A 21,105-nucleotide genomic window follows, 5' to 3' on the forward strand; every position below is an offset into this window, starting at 1 on the left:
ACGGGCTTTTCACCCACACAGATGGTTTCACAATTCTACACTCCATGTTGACATTCGCCACTATGATCCAACCATCAGGCTTGCCATATTCCCCCGACAGTAGCCACGTTTTAGCGATTACACAACTGCCAAAAAAGAACAGCAGCGAAGTGAGTACAGTTCACAGCAATAGCTCCATGCAAAGCTTCTGTGAATGTTTGCCAACACAAGGATAATCACAGAGGTGGCGCCACACTCCATACTTGTCTGGCTGAGCTCTGCGGTGGCCGGGTCAGCATCCCAGACCCAGCCACTCCAGTGTCTCACATTTTCTCCTTCAGTAACCAGATAATCCCCAAACACTAACACCATATGAAGACCAACCAAAAACCTGAAAACCACAACAAGCACAAAAACGAGCATTATGGTAGTACTCTTTCAGAGAGAAACAACAGCTGTAAACATCCAGATCCTGGCATTGATGAGATAGAGATAGCTCAATGCTCACTACCTACCCACTGCAGCAACTCCACTCACTGGCTACACAATGTCACAGCTTTAGAAGACCCCAATCACTAGCCCACAGTGCAACAAGGGTAATTCACGGTGCTTTTAAAAAGTTACCTCATGATTATTATTGACTGCACAGCTGCATAAATATGGAGCACGTACAGTGATGTGATTGACTGAAGCTGTTTTGGAGCAGTTTTTTGGAGCAGCAAAAAGTGCGTTTTGGAGCAGGTAAAAGGGCTTTTGGAGCAGCCAAAAACGCGTTTGGGAGCAGGGAAAACAGCTTTTGGAGCTGTTTTCCCTGCTCCCAGCTAAAAGCTCACTGCCAAGTGGAAAAATGAACCGTGTGAAGGAAAACAGTCAAATAAGGAGGAACTCTTTTGAAATAAAAAGTTCTGTCCAATAATGGGTGTTTGCATAACACCACTGGATCACCTAACGGCCCCGTAAGCATAAAAATTGGCATTGCAGTCTTATAATGGCTTAGTGTGGTCAAACAAACAACGCAGGTAGGGTTTCCCAACTACAGTAGAATCTCTGTGATAGAATCTGAAGGGGAAGCGACAATATTCGTATCACCAAAAAACTAGCAAAATCTGTTTTCAAACCACGATATACGCACAAAACATTTATTTCCATCAAAAGAACTCGCATACGCCTTTCTGGGACACACGTGAACGGACCAATAAGGGACGGCGCAGCTGGCTGTCGCGAAATACGTCAAAGCTTCACGAGGCCAAATGAAAACTAAGTGAAGTCCACTCCACCATAGTGACCAGGGGCATAGTAAGGGGGGTTTGGGGGTGCTCAAACCCCCCTCGAATTTTTTCGGTTTTGCTTGCGTATATATACACGCACACATACAAACGCACGCCACGAACATACATAAAGTATGGTTGAACACCCCCCCCCCCCCCGAAAAACATTTCTGGCTACGCTCCTGATAGTGACAAGCGAAGATCGACACGAACGCCGAAAGGCTTCGTGCCTGGGGCATATATGGTATGGTAAACTTTATTGCGGTCCTGGCCGAATTTTTTTTTTTTTTTTGGGGGGGGGGGGAGGGGTTGGCACCTCCTTGATTTGAAGTGGGGGCCGCGCAGGCAGATGTGGTCAAGTGTCATTTTGGGCTGTGTATGCCATAGCAAAATAAATTTTTTCAGAGGGGGAGGGGGTATGACCCCTCCCCCAGTTACGCCACTGCTTCGTGACTTTTTTTTACGACTATATAGCCTTTAATCTACCGCTACGTTAGCCGCGTAGCTTCGGAGCTCGTAGTCGCTATCGATGATCGCATTGATAGCGACCGTGGTTTCGTGCGCGGCGGTTGCGGCAAACTGTAGTTCCGTTTTCAATCCGCCTGCGCTGGCCACACACGTGCCTTCAAAACTTTTCAAAACTACGTCGTTTGTTGCTATCTATAATCGCATCTGCCGCAGTTTTGTGCGTGGCGTTTGCGGGAAGCAGCGTCGCTTAGACTGGGCAGGCGTTGGACGCGTGTGCACTTTCGGCGTCCCGTCAGTTTCGTCGTCGCCATATATGATAGTGTCAAAAGCGACCGCGGTTTCGCCCACAGCCGTTGTGGCAAACGATAACCAGAGTTCTGACAGTGTGCGCGCTGGCCGCGCGCGTACTTCCAAAGCTAACAGCATTCTGCTCTTGACCGTCGCTCGATTGATTCGGTACCAAAGTTCTTATCACCCGCCGCGACGCGGAAAAGTGTTCGGAACATCCAAATTTCGGCCCATTCGACACAGCGGAATTCGGCTGGGGAATTTCACGAATTCGTATCAGCCGCTTACGTTTACATCAACGCCTCCTAAATTGGTTTACTGTGGGTTCGCAAAAAGCCTGGATCGGACTGGGTTGCAATTTTTGTGAAGTCCAAATACGTCTGATATGCAGGTCTTTGGAGTTTTCAGTACACCTGCTGAATTCCGGTGCTGCTTCGTGGCCTCAATGTGCCTTTTGCTTGTAGCATGTCGCTTTATCGCTGCAAAACAATTATGTTCGCGGTTAGTAGTCTGACTGCAGACAATGCAAAATCCACTGCCATCGCTGCCTTGGCGACACCAAGATGATATAGTGTCACCATTTTCGTCCATCTTGCTCAGGATGTCGACAATGAACTTGGTGGAACGACCTGAGGCTCTGACCCGCCGAGGACGGAATAGTCTTTGTTGATAGCCGTTCCACGGCGAACCTAGTTTTCCACGAGGTTGGCTCACTGACTGGAGTCGCGTTCAGTGAAAATCCTCAAACAACACGAAGCTGCCAATTAACTGCGCCAGTTCACGGCTGGTGCGAAGCTTGTCCGCCATCTTGCCAGCTTCTCTGTCTGCGGTTATTATTTTATAAGTGCTGTTATTTCTGGTGTGTAGCTATCCCAACCACGGTTAAGGTTGTCCTTGTGACAGGGGTATAACACTGGTTCGAACTTAAAAAAGGGGGCAAAAATAAGACAGGCATGGACGTCGCTGTGCCACACTGAAATTTTACTTCTATGTTGCTGCGGCGGTGCGGTCACACCAGCTCGCGGCGAGCCGCTCCTTCCGAGGTGCATTTTTGGGGGGTCACGCCAATTTACAGCAGTCGGGAGAGGGTTATGCCGGCCCCCAAAAACCTGAGCAAGCCAAGCCAGCGCTTAACGAGCCTACCCATCAATCTGCGTCCGGTCAGGTACCCCAGAAAGCGCCAGGCAGCGTGTCGCGAAAAATGATGCACGAACCCATTCCTCTCGCCGCACGAAAATTTTGCCACGCGGCAGCTTTGGAGTGTCGCGTTTTGCCGCCGCCGGCGCGCTGCGCACGTTTTACTCGCTAGTGTGCTTATAGTTTGGCGCAGTTTTGGCGCAGAACAGCGGAGATGTAGCAGGATGTAGCAGGTTTGACGTCTTGGCGCAGTTTGGCGCAATTGGCGCAGCTATCACATCACTGCACGTAACACAGATGGCACTGGCTGCCCACCAGAAATTTCAAAATGTAGTGGTAAATGGTAGTTACGTACTTTTTCTTCCTTTACCATGTCTGTTAATAACCCGAAGGACTTGCCCTACCCGCTTAATGGGTTTTTATGCAATACACAATGATTTTGAGCCCCTGTAACTATTCTCATTTTTTCACTACACTTTTGCACACACAGCAGGCAACACTAGAGCAAGTATAGACCAGATTCTATTGCTTTCACGAGTGTAGTCAGCACATGGACTATGGGTTTGGTTACGTTGCAACTGATGGTGAGCCAACACAGGCGGCAAGCAACTCTCAGTCTATGGCCACACAAATGGCTTCCCCTACAGGTGATGAAAATTCTACTAGCAGGCAATGCTACAGACGACGATGATGACTGCCTTTATGAATGGCTCACACCCACTCTGGGGGATTGGCCAAGAAACAAATAATCTATAGATAAAAGTGTTCACATATGAATTGTATGACTAATGAATTCTAGAATAGTTAGAATTAATAATGTTAATTTAGTAATTTGAAATAGCTGGAGCTTACCTTCCCCTTCAGCTTCCTCGTCTTCCTCATCCTGCTCTTCCTGTTCTTCCTCTTCCTGCTCCTCCTCCTCCTCTTGTTCTTCCTCTTCCTCAGCATCTACTTCTTCAACCTCATCCTCTTCGTCCTCCTCTTCCTGGGCTGCATTAGCCTTGACCTGGAGGCCGTTTTTTTGCTTGGACTTAGCCGGAGCAGGGGCTGCTTCCTCCTCATCTTCTTCCTCCTCCTCCTCTTCCTCGTTGGCAGCAACCTCCTCTTCCTCCTCATTTCCAGCATCATCCATGCCTAAAGAAAAAAAATGTAACATTAGCCTAGTGCCACTTACGCCCTCAAAAATAACATCAAAGTCTCAATGTAAACTATGACTTACAAACATATCATTTGTTGTGGTTACTTATGCAGAAAGGCACAAAAAAGGTGGAATAAGTTTTTGTCAGTTCTCTGTTTATAAAGACCGCCGCAATAAATTTCCCGCAGCTGCAAAACGCGAGCACTCATCTCCAACACCGACTCATTGGTCATGTGGCAGAATTACGCTGTTCATGCGACTCTTTTGATCTAATAAAAAATGATTAGCTCTGTCCAAAGTGCACCACTGTAATGTGTCGCACCATATCATTTGGCATAAGCCTAGCACCAAGCCATATAGCAAGCATGTTTACCTCAGACCACATATACGTAAGCGATGTGGATAGCACTGTCATAGGCAGAGAATTGATCACGATTGTTATGTTAATTAAATTGCATAAGTCAGACTTTTGCAGTTTTAAGACTTTCCGTGAGAAGGTTGTGGGTTTAGATCCCACCGACCGAATGGGCTATTTTTCATCCACCTAAATTCCTTTAATTGTTGGCTTCATTATTTGTGTCCAACAAAGAAACAAGCCACACGAACAACTTCCTTTGTGACTGCCATGTCTCATGAGTATCATTCAAGACTACGTTACTCTTCTTTGGAGCAGACAATCCAAACGAAGTGTCAGAATGCATTTGGGAAGCAGAAATCTGAACCTGCTATGCAGAAATTTACTACACAGATTTCTCTGTAGTACCTTTGCAAACACACAATAAATAGCACACATCAAGCACAGTTAAACCTTGTTGCATAACCGCTAAGCAACAGTTTCACAGTTGCTGTGTGCCCAAGCATGAATATCCCACAGTATAAGTGGTTCAGATTCTTGGTCAAAAGTTCTTTACTGAGTGATCTTTGCACCACCTCATTCATATTCCACAGTAATTCTAAGATTGTGGAATCACCCAGAGATCGCAAAAAGTTGCTGAAGCACTACATTCACACCATATGACCACTTATTTACTTTAGACCACTGGTTTACAAGGACGCTAACCACATTTTGTGATGAGCTTGAAATGCTAAGTGACAACTAAAATTAAAGGGGTACTGACAAAAAATTTTGCGGCCGAGATAGCCTGCTGGATCGATTCCCGTGTACGTGCGTGTACCATCTGCAAAATATAGACAGCGAATAAAGCTTGGAAGGTATTTTATATGAATTTTGAAGTTCGCGAGCGCGATCCAGCATTATAGGCCGCACCTGGTGCATTGACACCCTCGGAGGTGACCCGAGGTGATCCCTCTACTTCCCCTACGTAACTGTTGCAGCCGGTACAAGTTATGATGACGTCGTAGCCGCCATTTCTGTTTTGACGCGTTTCCCGACTAATCGCTCCTCGCCAGCGGGTCAAACCTGAAGTGATTCGACACGTCAAAAATTCCTTCCATCCCCACCGCAAGAAAATCATCGCCATCAGACAACGATGAGCCAAACGACGACAGACCGCGCGGAAATGCGTAACTGTTCCGTGCGCTCACGTGACCGAGCGTTTCACTCGCTAGGTGGTGATAGTTGCATCCGGTGGCTTGTCGTTTTTGGAGCTCTGTCAAACCGAAACTGAGGCTGTGTCGGTAATGAGGAGCTTGTAATTAATTATCTGTCGTGCACTGCAGCAAACAATGTGCCGTGTTATGACAACAGGCCCCCAGCAACACATTGCAGCAAAAAAAAACGCGGGGCAAAAATTTTTGTGTCAGGACTCCTTTAATATTACTATTGCATATGAAGAGCAATAACCTCACACTACGCACCTAACACGTACAATCACGGATGCAAATACTCCGCACAAATTCAAGAGCTTCTGTATGTCATAACGCATGTGCACATTCAAAAATGTGCTATCACAGAACAAACAGAATCTCACGTACACGGTGTACATGCACATGTTAGCAGACCTAGTGGGAAGAGGGTGACTCAAGGAGCCATCCACACTAGCATGGTTCTGCAAGTTGGTCGCAATGTGGCAACTCTGCTCGGTCTGCAGTCAATAGGTGCTCAATGCACGTGACTCTGCCATCCTATTGGCGTTCCTCACAAGGCCATGCATTACACATTGTAGGGTGCACACCATATCAGGAAAATTTAGTACTATTACAATTTGGAAAAAGGGCAATGCAGTCACTGGCCAAGGACGCACCGAGCCCACCACGACAGGCCTAAAACCGGAAAAGTGCACTGCAGACAGCATAGCTGAGAGTGGCCACATGTGCCACAACACCAGCATCTTCCTACATGTTATAACAACAACAAAAAAAAAAAGTGCCACTAAGAGTACACGGGTAGCATTCTCGAACAACCACTTTCCAAACTTTTGCAATTCTTCCAAGAGATTAATTCCAAACATGCCAGGGCTTCAATCTTATGCTTCTCGCATGCTGTCTTAGAGCAGGTGGCACAGTGCGTGACCACTGTGGCCACTGTGAGGTTCCACTTGTCTAGTGGAACCTTGCAAAAGGGATCGCCCAAGGATACCGCCCCAGCACATGTTCATTCTGGTAGAATGAAAATAAAACTTTCTTGTTGAATGGCCTGATGCCGTACTTTGATAGTGGTTGCAACTATGTAGCGGCAAAGAAAGCAAAAGTGGCAGAACCAAGTGGCAGAACCAAACTTGCATCTGATCCCTAATGAATTTCTAACGGCCATAACTACTGTATATTTATGGCTGACGTGTCAACATTAAGCTTTGAAGACTTTGAAAGCACAGATTTGAACTGTTTGCAGCTTACTGTATTTTGCACAACCCTTTTTTTTGCGCGTGTTAGAGCCCATGATATAAAACATACCACACAGACATGCAACTATCGGCAGCAATGACTGCACTCTTCAACGACTCCAGTGGGGAAGTAAACACAGTTAAAGGAGTACTGACATGAATTTTAAAATTTTTCGGATTGTTGCTCTAAATGAAAGCACGGGTGTCGATAACCCTAAAAAGAGTGTATTGGTGCCTGGGGATGCATTACATATATTTTTAATACCGCTTCTTTCAACCAGCAGTTTCGGTTTCGGTTTCGAGAGGGCGGCTTCGTAGTGACGTGTCAAGTCGGCCCGTGACGTCACGGGCAGACAGCAACCCACGAAATATGCACCTGCTGTCCTTTGCTGTCAGTCGAACGTGGTTCATGATGAGTGAACTGTCATCCAGTGCCTCCGACAGCGATTTCTGTGATTTAGGCTGCATGCAGGACCCAGATTTCGCAAACCAAGTGAGCCGACTTGAAACGTCATAGGGCTCTCCATGCGGTGAAGCTGCCTTGCAGATGCTGGGAGATGAAAACTTTAAAAATCAAACTTAAATATTTATACGTGTTTCCCGGATGCGGTGTGGGGAGAGCGTTAACACTACATGCCAAGGAAAACAAAAACGTCCGTTTTGTTGCACTTCAAAATCGTGTCAGTACTCCTTTAAGTGATTGAGCAAAGCCATTTCGGCACGACTTCTGGAGCAGCAAGTCTGCCTTTTCAAGAAGTTATCAGGCAAACATTTCCAACACAAATATTTGAGTCTCTAAGCAGGAGTAGTTGTACAATGTGTAACAAAAACAATATTAGCATACATAAACCATGTCAAAAGAAAAAGGTTATTGCTCTTCGCTTTCCTGCAGACAGCCCAAAGTTTCTTTATGTATGACCTCAGGGCACCTAACATTTCCCTGCAATATTACACTTCATATTTGTAACTGAATGAGGCTTTCTCTTATGCTTTAGTTAGAGCACTGGAAGCACAAGCTGTGTAAATCTTCTATGAATTTTTTACTATAAACTATTTTGATTATGTTCGTGCTTTCAGTACAACCTAGGCCTTCATTGTGTGGCTAAGTACCTGCTATTGCACTTTATGGTCAGAACCGTTAGGATCCTGGTTCATGGGCTAATAGCATACTGGGTCTAATAATTGGTCCTGTGCACCCAAAACCTACTCTGTGCTCCATGAAATTTGCAGTAATAGGAGGCTTTATATTCAATTTTGAAATGTTCTCACATGCCATGAACATCTGTCACTGCCAAGAAGCAGAACCAGGGTACCAAGGTTATGTGACACCATGCTTTCCCAGCAAAATCCCACAGGCCACTGCAGCGGGTTGAAATGTCCATGAATTCTGACCACCGTATGGTATAAAACACAACCACCCTAACATGAACTCCACGGGAAGTCATTAACCCACTTGCTTCCACAGCCGGTGCTGTGCTGTCCGCGATGCAAGAGTAGGGATGGTAAAATCGATGAACGATTAATCGATTAAAGGTCCACAATTAATCATAATCGATTTGGACTTTTCGATTAATCAAATTAATCGATTAAAGCTATTCGATTAATCGATTACGGCATCCCCCACTCCCACCCCCAACCTCGCCCCTTGGCCGGAGCGCATGACTGCGAGGCGCGCTATCCTGAGACGCAGACCCTGAACGCTATCCTTAGACGCAGGAAGTTGCAAAGCCGAATACTACTACCTTTTCTGGTTCTATTTGGGATGCCGTCGATCGCGCACTTTTACGCAATTGCGTTGCACTGGAGTACGATCCGATGAACTAAATGCCTTCTCAGTTCAAGACATACTATAGTAACCCTGTAGTCGATCGCCGCACCAATCCGAATTCACTTGAGACTTGGCACAGCATGCAAACTGGCCTAGATCATGTGTTTGACGTTGCAATGGAGTGTTTGCCAATTCCTGCAACGTCAGTAGCATCCGAGTGCCTGTTTTCGCATGCTGGATGTGTGGCGACCCAAAGGAGGTGTCGGTTGTCGCCCGAGCATCTCGGGCAACTGACATTTCTTCGCTCAGTAGAAGAAAGCATGTGGTTCGAAGCAGCGACCCCATGAAACAAAACAAAAAAGGGGACTGTTGAGAAAGTAAGCAGCACGTGGATTCGCCAACTTTCAAAAGAGAAGTTTATTCATTCAGTAAATTTCATACGTGCCAGCGCATCGTCTTGTAGCTTATTTTGTCCGTGTTCGTTTTTTGCCGCGCTGTTTCATCGTGTTGCCGCATAAACGCATGTCTGCTTACATTTGATAAACGAGTATTTTCGTCGCCTGTAGTGTCAATCGAAACTTTCTTTGTATTTTATTCAATCCTCAGATTTTACTCCATTCTTGTGTAAGTGCGGCATTGTAATATGCACTGCTTATTTCCTCACTGGTTCTTAGTGCCGTTCTGTTTTACTCTTTAGCAAATAAAATATTGTTTACCAATGAAAGAGAGAGAAAATATATTACAAGGCAGAGGGGGTGGCCTGAGCTAGTACGGCCCTGCCTGCTACTCTGCACCGGGGAAAACGCAACGGGGGAAAAAGAGTGATGAAGTACGATGATGGGGAGATGATTAGGTAATCTGTATATACATAACAAGACATGTTTGCTAGCGTAAAGTGGAGAAGGACGCTAGTAACCATCTTTTATTATGCTGTATACCAACTAGCCCATCTGTCCGTCTTATAGGGTATATATACCATTTTCATAATTGTTGAGCTAACTTTCCTACGATGCAGTTAGCCCAATTAATGGCAGCTAGTCACTTCTTCAAACAGTGTTCAAGCGCGGTTTGCTTGCGCTGGGACGCGGAAAGTGTAGACTCGGCTCTCTTGACACGAACACGCATAATAGACAAACGCCAGCACGCGCAACTACGACCTCGTCTCCACTTGAAGCACGAAAGTTGCTGCCATTAGTTGAGAGAAAATGTAGCGCAGGAATGCGCACTCGCGAATTGTGAAATGGTCTTATAGACGCTTTATGTAATCCGCAACTTTACGCGTCGGTTTACCGAACGTCTAGCATCCAGTGCATTACTATTGAAGAAGTGACCTTGAAGCACTTAGTAATACTGCACGGTCGCGTATTTAGGGAGAAATACAGCTTTCAGCTAGAGGCCCCCGTCTTCTGCTGTGACAAGAAAAGACAGTCGCGCAATTTATGCTGTAATCTCTGGTACATTAGATAGCGCTCACAGTTCAGGATGTACGCACGACTGAAAAGGTGTGAGTGGCGCCGTGTTACGGCAAAGATCAGGTGAAACCTGCGGAGCATAGGTCGGCAAAAAATGTGGAGCTCACTCAGACTCACTCATGAAATATATTTTGCCCTTTGAGCTCACTCGGACTCAGACTCACCAAAATTTTCCTCAACTGAACTCACTCGGACTCACTCACCAACATGTTGCTTAGCCAGACTCACTCAGACTCACACTCACGGCTCTATCTGAGTCTGAGTGAGTCGACTCATGAGTCCGTTAGCGTATAATTGGCTTCTATCATGGTGTCACTGCTATTTAACACCAATATCTCGCAAAATTGGCGCTCGACTTGGCGCCTTTTAATCTCGTACCTTCAAATATGAGTTATGAGTGGTGGCAATCCAGTATGGACATTCTTATTGAAAGAGGTGACTCACACGAGATATTTTTGATCGAGAACTTCCTGTGAAAGAGTTTGCGAGTGGAGGTCAACCTGCCCCCCACCCCCCCTTCTACGTAACTCACGCCTCTGATTAATAAATATAGAGCTGGTGTATGAACGCTAGTGCTTTGAAGTGTGAGTCAGCGGGAGTATAGGCGTGAGCAGACATAAGGGTGCTAGTGACGCTGAAGTTGTGTACATAGAACAATAAGTCGGCAAAAAAGTGTGGAGCTTACTCAGACTCACTCAAGAAATATATTTTGCGCTTAGGGATCACTCGGACTCAGACCCACCAAAATTTTCCGCTACCGCACTCACTCGGACTCAGATTCGCTAAGATTTTTCTCAACCGAACTCACGCGGACTGAAGCTCACCAAAATATTACTCATGTGGACTCACTCAGACTCATGGCTCGATCTGAGTCTGAGTGAGTCGATTCATGAGTGAGTTTGCCGACCTATGGTGCGGAGTATACTGGCGCAGCTGCTGTTTTTCTAGCCAGGAGGCAGAAACTCATGTCACTATTTCCCGCGATATTAATATTAATTAGAACTAACAGACAATAATGCCAAGGGAAGTATGGAGGATGTTATTTGTAATAATTGGGATATCAATGTGAAGAAAGTAAAGTGGACGAAAAGATAACTTGCCGCCGGCAGGGACCGAACTTGCGACCTTCGAATAACGCGTCCAATGCTCTACCACTGAGCTACGTCGACGGTCATCCCCCCGTCCACTTCATAGGGTACACATGTGCATTTAAACCTACGAGTGTTAGCGCTGATCACAGCCATGGCGGCTAAAGTGGCTAAAGTCCCTAGATTTTGCCTTTTTACTTAAGTACAGACAACTGCCTCCTTTCCCGGCCCTCTCTCACGCGCAGCTGGCGTCCAACGCCATTTTCTTCCTAACTTGGAAGATTTGCAAAGCCATGTGGGTAAGTACATTAGCCACACATCTTTCAGCGGACAATATGCTAACGCGACGCGCCTTTCTCCTCCTGTCTACCCCCTGTCATCAGTGAACAGGAGAAGCGTTTTACCAGCTGCTGGAAAAGCGTTAGCAAGAACATGGCTACTAAAAACGAGCGTTAGCCAATAAGATTCGTCGGCGGCGCTTCAATGGTTGTCGGTACTTAAGAAAGAACAGGGAAAAACCTAGGGACTTTAATGGGGGCGAGTGTGGAACACTCTACTTCTGCCTTTTGGCGTCACGTAGCAAGTGACCTTTTTTTACGAACTGGCAGCTGACCAATAATCCCTCGCATACTACCTGAAGACAACAAGTCTGCCAGAACGAGACCCTCGCTGTGAATGAAGGGGCTCGTTTTTCTTTGTCATACACCCTTAACATTCCCTATACATTCCTTCGCATTATTGTCTGTTAATTCTAATTAATTTTGTGTCTAACAAAGAAAAACGAGCCCCTAAAAGTAATCTTTCCTTCCATTTCCCGCAGTTGCCTATACGGATGGTCTGTTTGAGGCCAGTATATTTCTGTGTAATCTCTGCATAGGTGACCTCAAGAAAAAGATCGCATCAGTCCGCAATTATAGTATTATGTAGGGCTTCCACAATATCCAACCGACAAACCGAGAAAAGATGCCTTGCTTACTAGAGCGAGCGTCTTATTTAATTTCTCCTCTTCTCTCTTTTACCTTTCTCGGGATTTCCTCACCCTCCGCCACACTTCATGTTTCAAGTGCGACTTTCCAACCAGTGTGGTCCCCGAACGCGCCTCCGGTTTCGATGAGCTCGAGTAGGCAGGCTTCGAGAAAATACGACCTGCTGCCGAATAGTCCAGGGATGATGGCCACAGATTCTTGAATCCGCGACATCAACCAACGACGACGGGCCCCTTGTGTCCAGTGCGCGAAAGTGTGAATTTTCGCACACTGGACACAAGGGGCCCGTCGTCGACACTTTCAAAAGTGGGAATTTTGGATCGTCAACGCGTCTAATAAAAAGATTTGGGCCCATATTAAACACGAACGATGCCTCTCAAACAAAGAGATATCGGTTTTAAAGCACCCATTAAAAATGTTGATTAATCGATTAAAAGATTCCACCAAAAGCAATTAATCGATTAAAGGCTAATTCGATTAACAATTAATCGATTAAAAATTTTAATCGACCATCCCTATGCAAGAGGCCAAAGAGTCGGTAGCTAGCACTGCGCCGGCCACCTAGAAAGCGCTTTCATACACTGATAAGTGGTAGCATACTGCAAGCAGTTTCTTTTTTTTTTTTTTTGGTCTTGTTGACACCTAATAGAGATACATGTCCACAGTTTTGAGAGCAACTGGGCGTAAAAAAATGTTCCCAAAGCCCACACACATTTCTCTCAGTGCAAAGCTGGCGACACAAAGTAGTCGAGGCCTCACAGAGGGAAAAATTCTTCAGATGGTTTTTGACAGCGGTGTTGAAAGCAACCATGTTGACGACATTTCACTCGACAGAATCGTGAAAGCACCGACTTGATCTTGCTGCGAACTCCCGAGTTGCACTTCATGGCCCCTTGTGCTTTAAGGTTTTTCAATCCCATAAGTAACTTTGAGGGAATTCAATGTGTAACAGTGTTGATATCAAAATAAAAGCATACTGTTTCTGATGCGATTTTGGAGCACAACAAATTTTGAATGTTAGGGAGCGCCACATGCCACCATGCTCAAGAAACATGGCACTGAATACAGGGAGGGAAACTGCACCCAACAAGTGTAAACGCCAACTAAAGTGATTGCCTTTTTTCAAGAGACACACATGCTGCTCACAGTAATGTTATCTAGTAAGAGACTGTCCTACAAGAACTAGCATCCACACCAAGTATTACTTTTCTTACTCCACATCAGTTAAACTATTTTACTGAACCTAATTATGTTATCTCGCAGTATGGTCTAGGAGCAGCACAAAACTTCACTTAGCATGGGCCAGCAGAAATTGTTTGGCAGAGGTGCTGCCTCCACCCCCTTTCTTTCAGGGTACTCTTTTCTATGTACAAGGAACCATACTTGCTTAGTGACAGAACTGCAGCAGTTGCCAGACACTCAAGTACAAAGCATGCGATATCCCTCTGCAAGAGTGCGCTTTAAACCTTATCATAGGGTATTAATCCAGGCTAAATTAATAAAGCCTAGCAGTATGCCTCGTGATTAACTACTTTCATAATCAGTGGGACATTTCACTCCAATTTTTTTACAGCATCGAACATTTTCAAGAGGTCAATCATTACAGAAGTTTTCTCACACCTGCATTAATTTATGTAGAGCCTCAATTATTTTGCTGGTAAAAGATACTGCACCTAACAAAGGAGGCAGACACCACATTCTCAGGGAACTTTTTTTTTCTGTCTTTGGTGTACACAGCATCTTGGGGACTAACAGCAGCAGCATTATGCCCAAGCAATTCAATGTTACAGCTTTTACATCCTACCAACCTGAGGACCCTGAAATTTGGGAGACTCAGAATAAGGAGGGGGGCAATAGTTATAAATGTAAGGCATGCGATGCAGTGGCAACACTGGAACACATGCTATGGGAGTGCTCGAGGGAATATACGGCTCTGCTCGAGCACACAGAAACCTCGAGGAGGCAGTGTTGAACCGCAGGGCGCACTGGCAGGAGACTGCTCATCTCCGCATTAGAACTGTGGGCCATCCAGCGAGTCAAGAAAGCAGCCCGAGCCCAAAGGCTCGCGGCCGATGCCTAGGAAGGGGTCGAGGCCCACCCCATATCAACTTCACTGGACTTTGTAAAGTTGTTCAATTCATTCATTCGTCGAGTCGGTGCACGTGTTCCGTCATTTCCTCTTCTAGTGTATGTTATTTCCTTCATGCTGTGTGCTATTTTCGTTTGAGCACAGTTATAAAAAATACCATAACGTATGACAAAACCAGACAATAATTTTTGTCCACCCCAATTCTGAATGTCACTACATTCTGAAAACGTACTTTAAAAAATTAAAAGCCACCTCTCAAAAAAAAGAACACTATTTCAAAGGGATGCATGGAACTGATTAATGCATTTGAGTCATTAACTAGGTTTCGTTTTTTCCCCTCAAAATATTTACTGGTCACGTAACTAGCTTATGGGAGACATGATCTAGAACAGCTGTGATCTTTTTAACGAACTATAACCACTACGTCAAGTAATGCCAGGAGCATACAGATCTGAACAGATTACAGTAGACTTGATAATTCAAACTCTAGGGGACCTCAGGATCTCATTTGAATTATCAGAAGTTCTCATAAATATAACTCGAGGCAACATACCAAGTAGCGCTGTGATGTTTGTTTCTCAGTGCCGCAGCAACATCAAAGACAGCTCTGCATGATTGCCAGTAAAGTTTTTAGACGACAGCAATCATACCGGTACTCATAATAAAACATGTGCACGCGCTTGTAATTAAGAGACAAAATGTGTTGAGTCTCGTGACAGTTCGTAGCCCTTTCCCATTCTTAGGACGCTTCCTCGTATGACGCTAGTGTAGTGCAGCGAAAGTGACCAAGAGCCGTTCGACACACGGTGGACCAAGGCTAGACCATTCCGGCTTTTTTTTTTTTCCTCTTCCTCGGTCAACATGCAACTGTTGGTGCACTTGGTTTGGCTAGTTTGACCCTTCTGTAGGCAGGCAATCAGGTTTATTTGCGACTGCTAGTGGCATAAAAACGCGAATGTCCAGATAGAAGCAACAAAGGCAGCAGATATTTCTAGGCATGGAAAAGCAAAAAGTTTCAATTAACCGAATTTGTACAGTGGGGAAGTTTGAATAATGCGGCTTTCAATTACATTGAAAACATAGCGGGCCAACCAAAACCTAAAGATTTGCATGATCAACCGAAAGTTTGAATTATGAAGAGTTTGGATTATCGAGAGTACTGTACGAGAGCAACGATCCACACACTGCAGATTAAGAAAAAGTACAAATTGAATGCTAACCTGCACTGTTCTTGCAGACTACCCAAGAAACAAATTTAGAGCCAACGACCGTATTTACTTTGGCAAACGGCACCACAACGACCTCTAAGTTATGGTGAAAAGCTGCGCTTGTTTATCGTGGCCGCCCGTGACCAATAAGGACTGCGATACGCTCCGTGCGAAACATTTCGCACGTAGTACACCGCTGGGCACGTGTGCGCAAATCAAATCAAGCCTGCCCGCGCAACATGCAGCCGCGAGCAGACCGCTCCTGATCCGCGCGAGCGCAGCACCGCCTACGTGACTGCCTCCTGCGACACCCGCGTCAGCGTTTCTGCGCACATCTACAACAGAGAACTGCAATCGTCACACACGGCTAGAAAGCAGCAGCATACGCGATCTCATCACAAACAATTAAATATTAAATCGAACAGCTGCGCATCAAACACGCACTAAGATGCGCGCGCCCTGCTCCGCTAATTCTGCGGCAAGGCTACGGAAGAATTCCCCCTCCCCCCGGCCCGCAAAAAAAAAAAAAAGGGAAGAGCATATTGCATCGATGCGAGTTAGTTGCGTTCATGTGTGTTCGCGTGAGCCAGATTTGTCACCAACAGTGGTGCTTCGCCAGGCTAGCAAAAAGCACGAGCGCGCTCGGCTTCTTCACTGCCGAGATTTCACAGCAGATACATTTTCTCTACTGCCTTGAAATAATCTGTACAATAATCACCTACAATGGACAACAGTAGAAGCGTTTCGATATAGCTGCTTCTCTTTCCAATTGGTAAGTTGAGCGGCTTTTGTCCCGTTAACGCCATTGTAACGAAAATAACGTAACCAACTCGCCTATCCACTTGTCAATACGTACTGAACTTCACGGTAATTCATCCAGCACAATAAACTCCAAGAGCCATAAAAAAATCCTTAATGCACAAGAAAAAAAAATAGTTCTAGCAACACTCGTTGTCAACACACTTTGTAAAGAGTTCAGGGCAAGCCTGATTGGTAATATCATTAATAGGAGAGCATTTTCAAAGCTATGTTCTGAAAATGCTCCCGTCATAAGACTGGGCGGCAAAATCAATTTTTTTTTCCAACATTCTAAGAAGTGCGACCCAGAATGACGCGGGCATAAAAAAAAAATAAACATTAATCTGTGCGCCAATCGATGGTACAAAAATGATTTGATGCCACGATTTCGACCAAAAACACAGCCCGACACAAGATGGATGCAGGAAACCACAAACCCAGAGTACAAAAAGTGCTAGCTAACCACGCGGGCCTTATATCAACCACTTTTTCTTTTTTACATTGTAACCTTACAGCAGACGATTTCGCCAGGCACAAGCTTAGCCGCCACGTGTGCGCGGCTAGCAACAAAGAAAAGTGGCCACTGGAATATCGCATCGTTGCCGGTGAAGCGGCCACAACTCGTGAAATGGCATTTGCATTAGCCATCGGCTTCGCAGCGGCTACAAAACACGGCTGCCGCCTTTTCGACGCAATACAAAACACCAGCGCGTTTCTTTCACACGTGCTCCACCAGGTGCGTAGAGATTAAGTTTGAAATTTCGATATGCAGAGAAAAATGCATTCACGGATCTCTACGAGCCGTCTCCATTGTGCCTTGGAACCGAGATATCGTTAGCGTGAAGCGCGAAAGGCTTGCCTCAGTCTGGAATCGCACATGCACCGGGGTTACGTCACAAAGACCGCGATGCCAAGTCTCGTCTGATCGAGAAGTTTACGATCGACGAAACAATTAGTTACTGTAAAATAAGCGCAAACCCCGAAAATAAACCTGCAGAGACGAAAGAGACACAAACCCAGTCGGCGCTTTTGCTACCCCTAGGGCGCCATTTCGCGCCAGTGGGGATCGGCGAGTGTTAGGTTAAAAAATTTAACGAGCAAGCCATATTTCATAGGCGCATAAAAATTTCCAGCTCCTGAAGCGCTTGTACAGCAAATCGGACGTTAGGAACGGCCAAAACGGGCGAGAAACAGCGAGGTGCACTTTGCGGCAAAAGTAGTCCTAGAAGCCACGCCAAGAGCGTGGTGCCGCGACGGCAGCCGGCCGGCCGATCGCGCTATGCAACCGCCACGTTCGCTTACCGGCATCTGCGTCTTCTGCCTCTTCGTCGTCCTCCATCTTATCGTCCTCTTCTTCCACTTCCTCGACGGGTACCACCTTCTTCACGGCTTTCTTGCCCTGCGCGGATTGAACAGGTGCATGAGAAAAATTGTGCCGGCTATCCCGGCGCGCTTGGCCGACACACGTGTACCGACGCGAAGCTCTGGGAGAGAAAAAAAAAAAAGGAGGTATACGGCAAGCATATCAACTTACACTGGCCTTCGTCGGCGTAGGCTGTGCCTTGGCCGCCGTCTTCTTCGGAGGCATAGTTCACTCTTGACGAAAACCGTCCCGAAAGGATCAAAATCAGGACGTCAACCACAGCACCTACCGACAGGAACAGCACGTGGGAACAAAAAGAAATTGTTCGCCACTAGCAGCACGCGAGAGGGCGAGAGCTTCAGTCGTCGCCCCAAGGTTGCTAGAATGGCTCAAGAGCGTCGGTTTTACGGGTTTACGGTACTTGCCGTTGTTTTTTTGCCATAATATAACAATATTTATCAATTAATAATGTCTATTCTGGCAAACAAAAATATGTAATGAGCACATGTTAAATAAGAATTGGCTTGAGAGAATGCATCTAAAGCAAATGCGAGACAGTAGTGGCGCTGCGAGCCTCCCTCATGTTTGACTTTTGGCGGGAACACTCGAGACTGACGGACGGACGGCCGGAAAAAACTTTATTCAGAAAAGCACCTGCAAGGTTGCCTGCCCGGGCTCAGGCCACCTGGACATTATGTGCGGTGAGACATAGCCTTTCCACCGCGGCCGGGGCCCGCTGGCTTGCCAACAGTTGGTCGTGTAGACCTGAGCTAGTCAGAGCGCTTAGCCATCGCTCCTCGAGAAGGTCCGGTCTATATATGTTGTCCTCTCTGAATATTACTCTGACCTGTGTACATTTCCATAGGATATGTGCCCAGCCTCGTAGCCAGGAGGGGGGGAGGCTAGCCCCCCCCCCCCCTCGTAATTTTGATGAGGGGGGTGTTTTACCAAAATAAATATGGTTTTCTCAAATAGTCAAGGCCTCCAGCAAGTGTTGTTTCATTTCAGGCTAAGAAATTAGTGTTTGCTTATTTTCCGAATGCAGAATCTTGCAAAACAGGGACGGTCTAGCCACCGCGCTTTCGCAAGTACGTTACACTGATTACTGCAGTCGATCGTGATCGAGAAGTCGGTCGCCATAAAATGAACATCACACGACAATTAAAAAAAAAAAAATTTACATGTGCGAATTTCCTCGTCTTGGACTATATTTAAAGTGTGGTGCGGTACTACCACGCGAAAGCCATGCAAGACGCAAAACTGAGCCAACCGCTATGCCCGGCCATATTACAATACTTCGATCCCGCAGTCACTGGCAGATGCAAGCACTGTGGGGAGCCAGCCGATGTCTACCACATGGTATGGGCCTGCCAGCTGAACAGAGCCATTCCTTCCCTCCCCAACCCTACGCGAGAGGACTGGGAGGCGACGCTGCTTAGCTGCTCTGACCTAAGGGCCCAAAAAGCCCTCATTGCGCGAACAAAAGCAGCGGTGTCGTCCAATGACGTCTCGGACTGAGGATGTCACCTAGTCCGTAGGGCCCTTTCAGGGGCTCATACACTGTCTTTTATAATAAAGCTATGGTGGCTAATAAAGCTTTTCACCACCACCACCGCTCGCCATACACGTGGTGCACTTGAAATCGTGCGCGTCTGTGTGATAGGATATACATATCCCACCAAACGAAACCGATCGAGTGCCTGTTTTCTGTAGGGTTATGAACGGGCTCACCGAATACAATGAAACTAAAAATTGAAAGAAAAAAATAATAAAGTGAGAAAAGGCGCGCAAGGTCCCCACGTCATGGGACCACGTCAAGCACTACGAAACACCGTGTAAGTGGCGGCTCCACCGTACCCGCCGCATTGAAAGAAAGAAGTGAAGGACGATCTTGGGGCGAGAGAGGGGGTAGGCAGAGGAGAGGGACATTGCCCCCGTGCAATTGAACTTGTGAAAGCATGCACTCGCGTCTCCGCTTCCCCCCGTCACGTTTCCAGAGCCGTATAGATGTATATCTATACACGATGAAAAGTTGAAAGCAGCGAACGCGTAGGAGTGTCTGAGTAGGACCTCGGCTCCAGACCGGACTGCTCAGATAGAAAACCAGAAGGCTGCGCGCATCATTGCAATCGGCACACCTCGCAAGTTCTGGAATATGCATCATATATATATATATATATATATATATATATATATATATATATATATATATATATATATATATATATATATATATATATATATATATATATAATATCTGCGTGTATGTATAGTTCATGACACGGTTCATCGGGCACTTTCGGAGTTTATTTTTCTTGAAATTCAGAGCGTGTTTTTCGGAGTTTATTATTTTTTTTTTTGGGGGGGGGGGGGGGGGGCAGAAAGTCGAAAGTCGGCGTTTATCGGACATTATTATTCGTAAATCCCCAATTCGTTTAATTTTGCATGATTCAATACTGCAATATCTTATATGAAATGATATCTGAACACGAAAACGTCAGAACACACGAAGTGTATTTTAGTTATTTCTCTGGGAGGTTTGAACGCCCAAACACATATACACACAGCCGCAAATACTTGAATACGAAATATCTACGTTTGTGCTTATTAATAACTTAAAACTTGTCGTATTAGAGGCAAGCATAGTTTATGAGGTCTGTATATTCGACGTCCTCTGGCGCGCCGCAGTGCCGCCAGGAGATCGTATATCAAGATCAGGGGCGTAGCCAAAACCAAAAATTTCGGGGGGGAGGGGGGGTACGAAATTTTTCAGTTTTGCTTGCGTATATATACACGCGCACGTACAAACGCACGCACGAACATACATAAAGCATGATTGAACGCCCCCCCCCCCCCCCCGAAAAAAATTTCTGGCTACGCCTCTGGGATGTCGTCTCGCACTCCCGAGGATCGTATAGATGGCTTGCACGTGACGTCATGGACGCCGCTTCTGAATGTACTGGTACTCCACGATGGTGGTTTTGACGACAAACAAATTGCTACAATGTGAAAACGACGTGGCAGGAGCGTCTCTGTGCGTGCGTAATGAAATAACCTGCATGTGATGTTTTGATAGCATTAATGTGGCATCGCAAGCGTCGCGTCTCCACATGCTGGTGCTCCAACATGGTTGTTTCCGTGACGTCAATGCAAGCCATCTATACGTGTGTACGTTGACGTCTCGCTCTGTGCGCGACAAGCCCGTTGTTAAATGTGCGATGTGTGCGGTCTACGAGATACTGTTGACGTTAGGTAAAGTTTATATTGGCCAA

At 46.1% G+C, this 21,105-nt stretch overlaps 1 protein-coding gene across 2 annotated transcripts in view; it reads right to left on the minus strand.

Moving 5' to 3' along the window:
* LOC119399883 (nucleolin) overlaps positions 1–18,206 on the minus strand; it is a 60,100-nt gene extending 41,894 nt beyond the window's left edge. For both annotated transcript variants that reach the window (XM_037666781.2, XM_037666764.2), the window contains exons 1-3: positions 18,005–18,206; positions 17,773–17,869; positions 3,993–4,274 (exon numbers count right to left, since the gene is read on the minus strand). In XM_037666781.2, coding sequence (XP_037522709.1) covers positions 3,993–4,274; positions 17,773–17,869; positions 18,005–18,058 — 433 coding nt within the window. In that variant the 5' untranslated portion in view covers positions 18,059–18,206. The remainder of the gene's footprint in view (positions 1–3,992; positions 4,275–17,772; positions 17,870–18,004) is intronic.
* Between the last annotated feature and the right edge of the window lie 2,899 nt (positions 18,207–21,105).

Source organism: Rhipicephalus sanguineus, chromosome 1, assembly GCF_013339695.2.
Source record: "Rhipicephalus sanguineus isolate Rsan-2018 chromosome 1, BIME_Rsan_1.4, whole genome shotgun sequence".
Classification (NCBI taxonomy): Eukaryota; Metazoa; Arthropoda; class Arachnida; order Ixodida; family Ixodidae; genus Rhipicephalus; species Rhipicephalus sanguineus.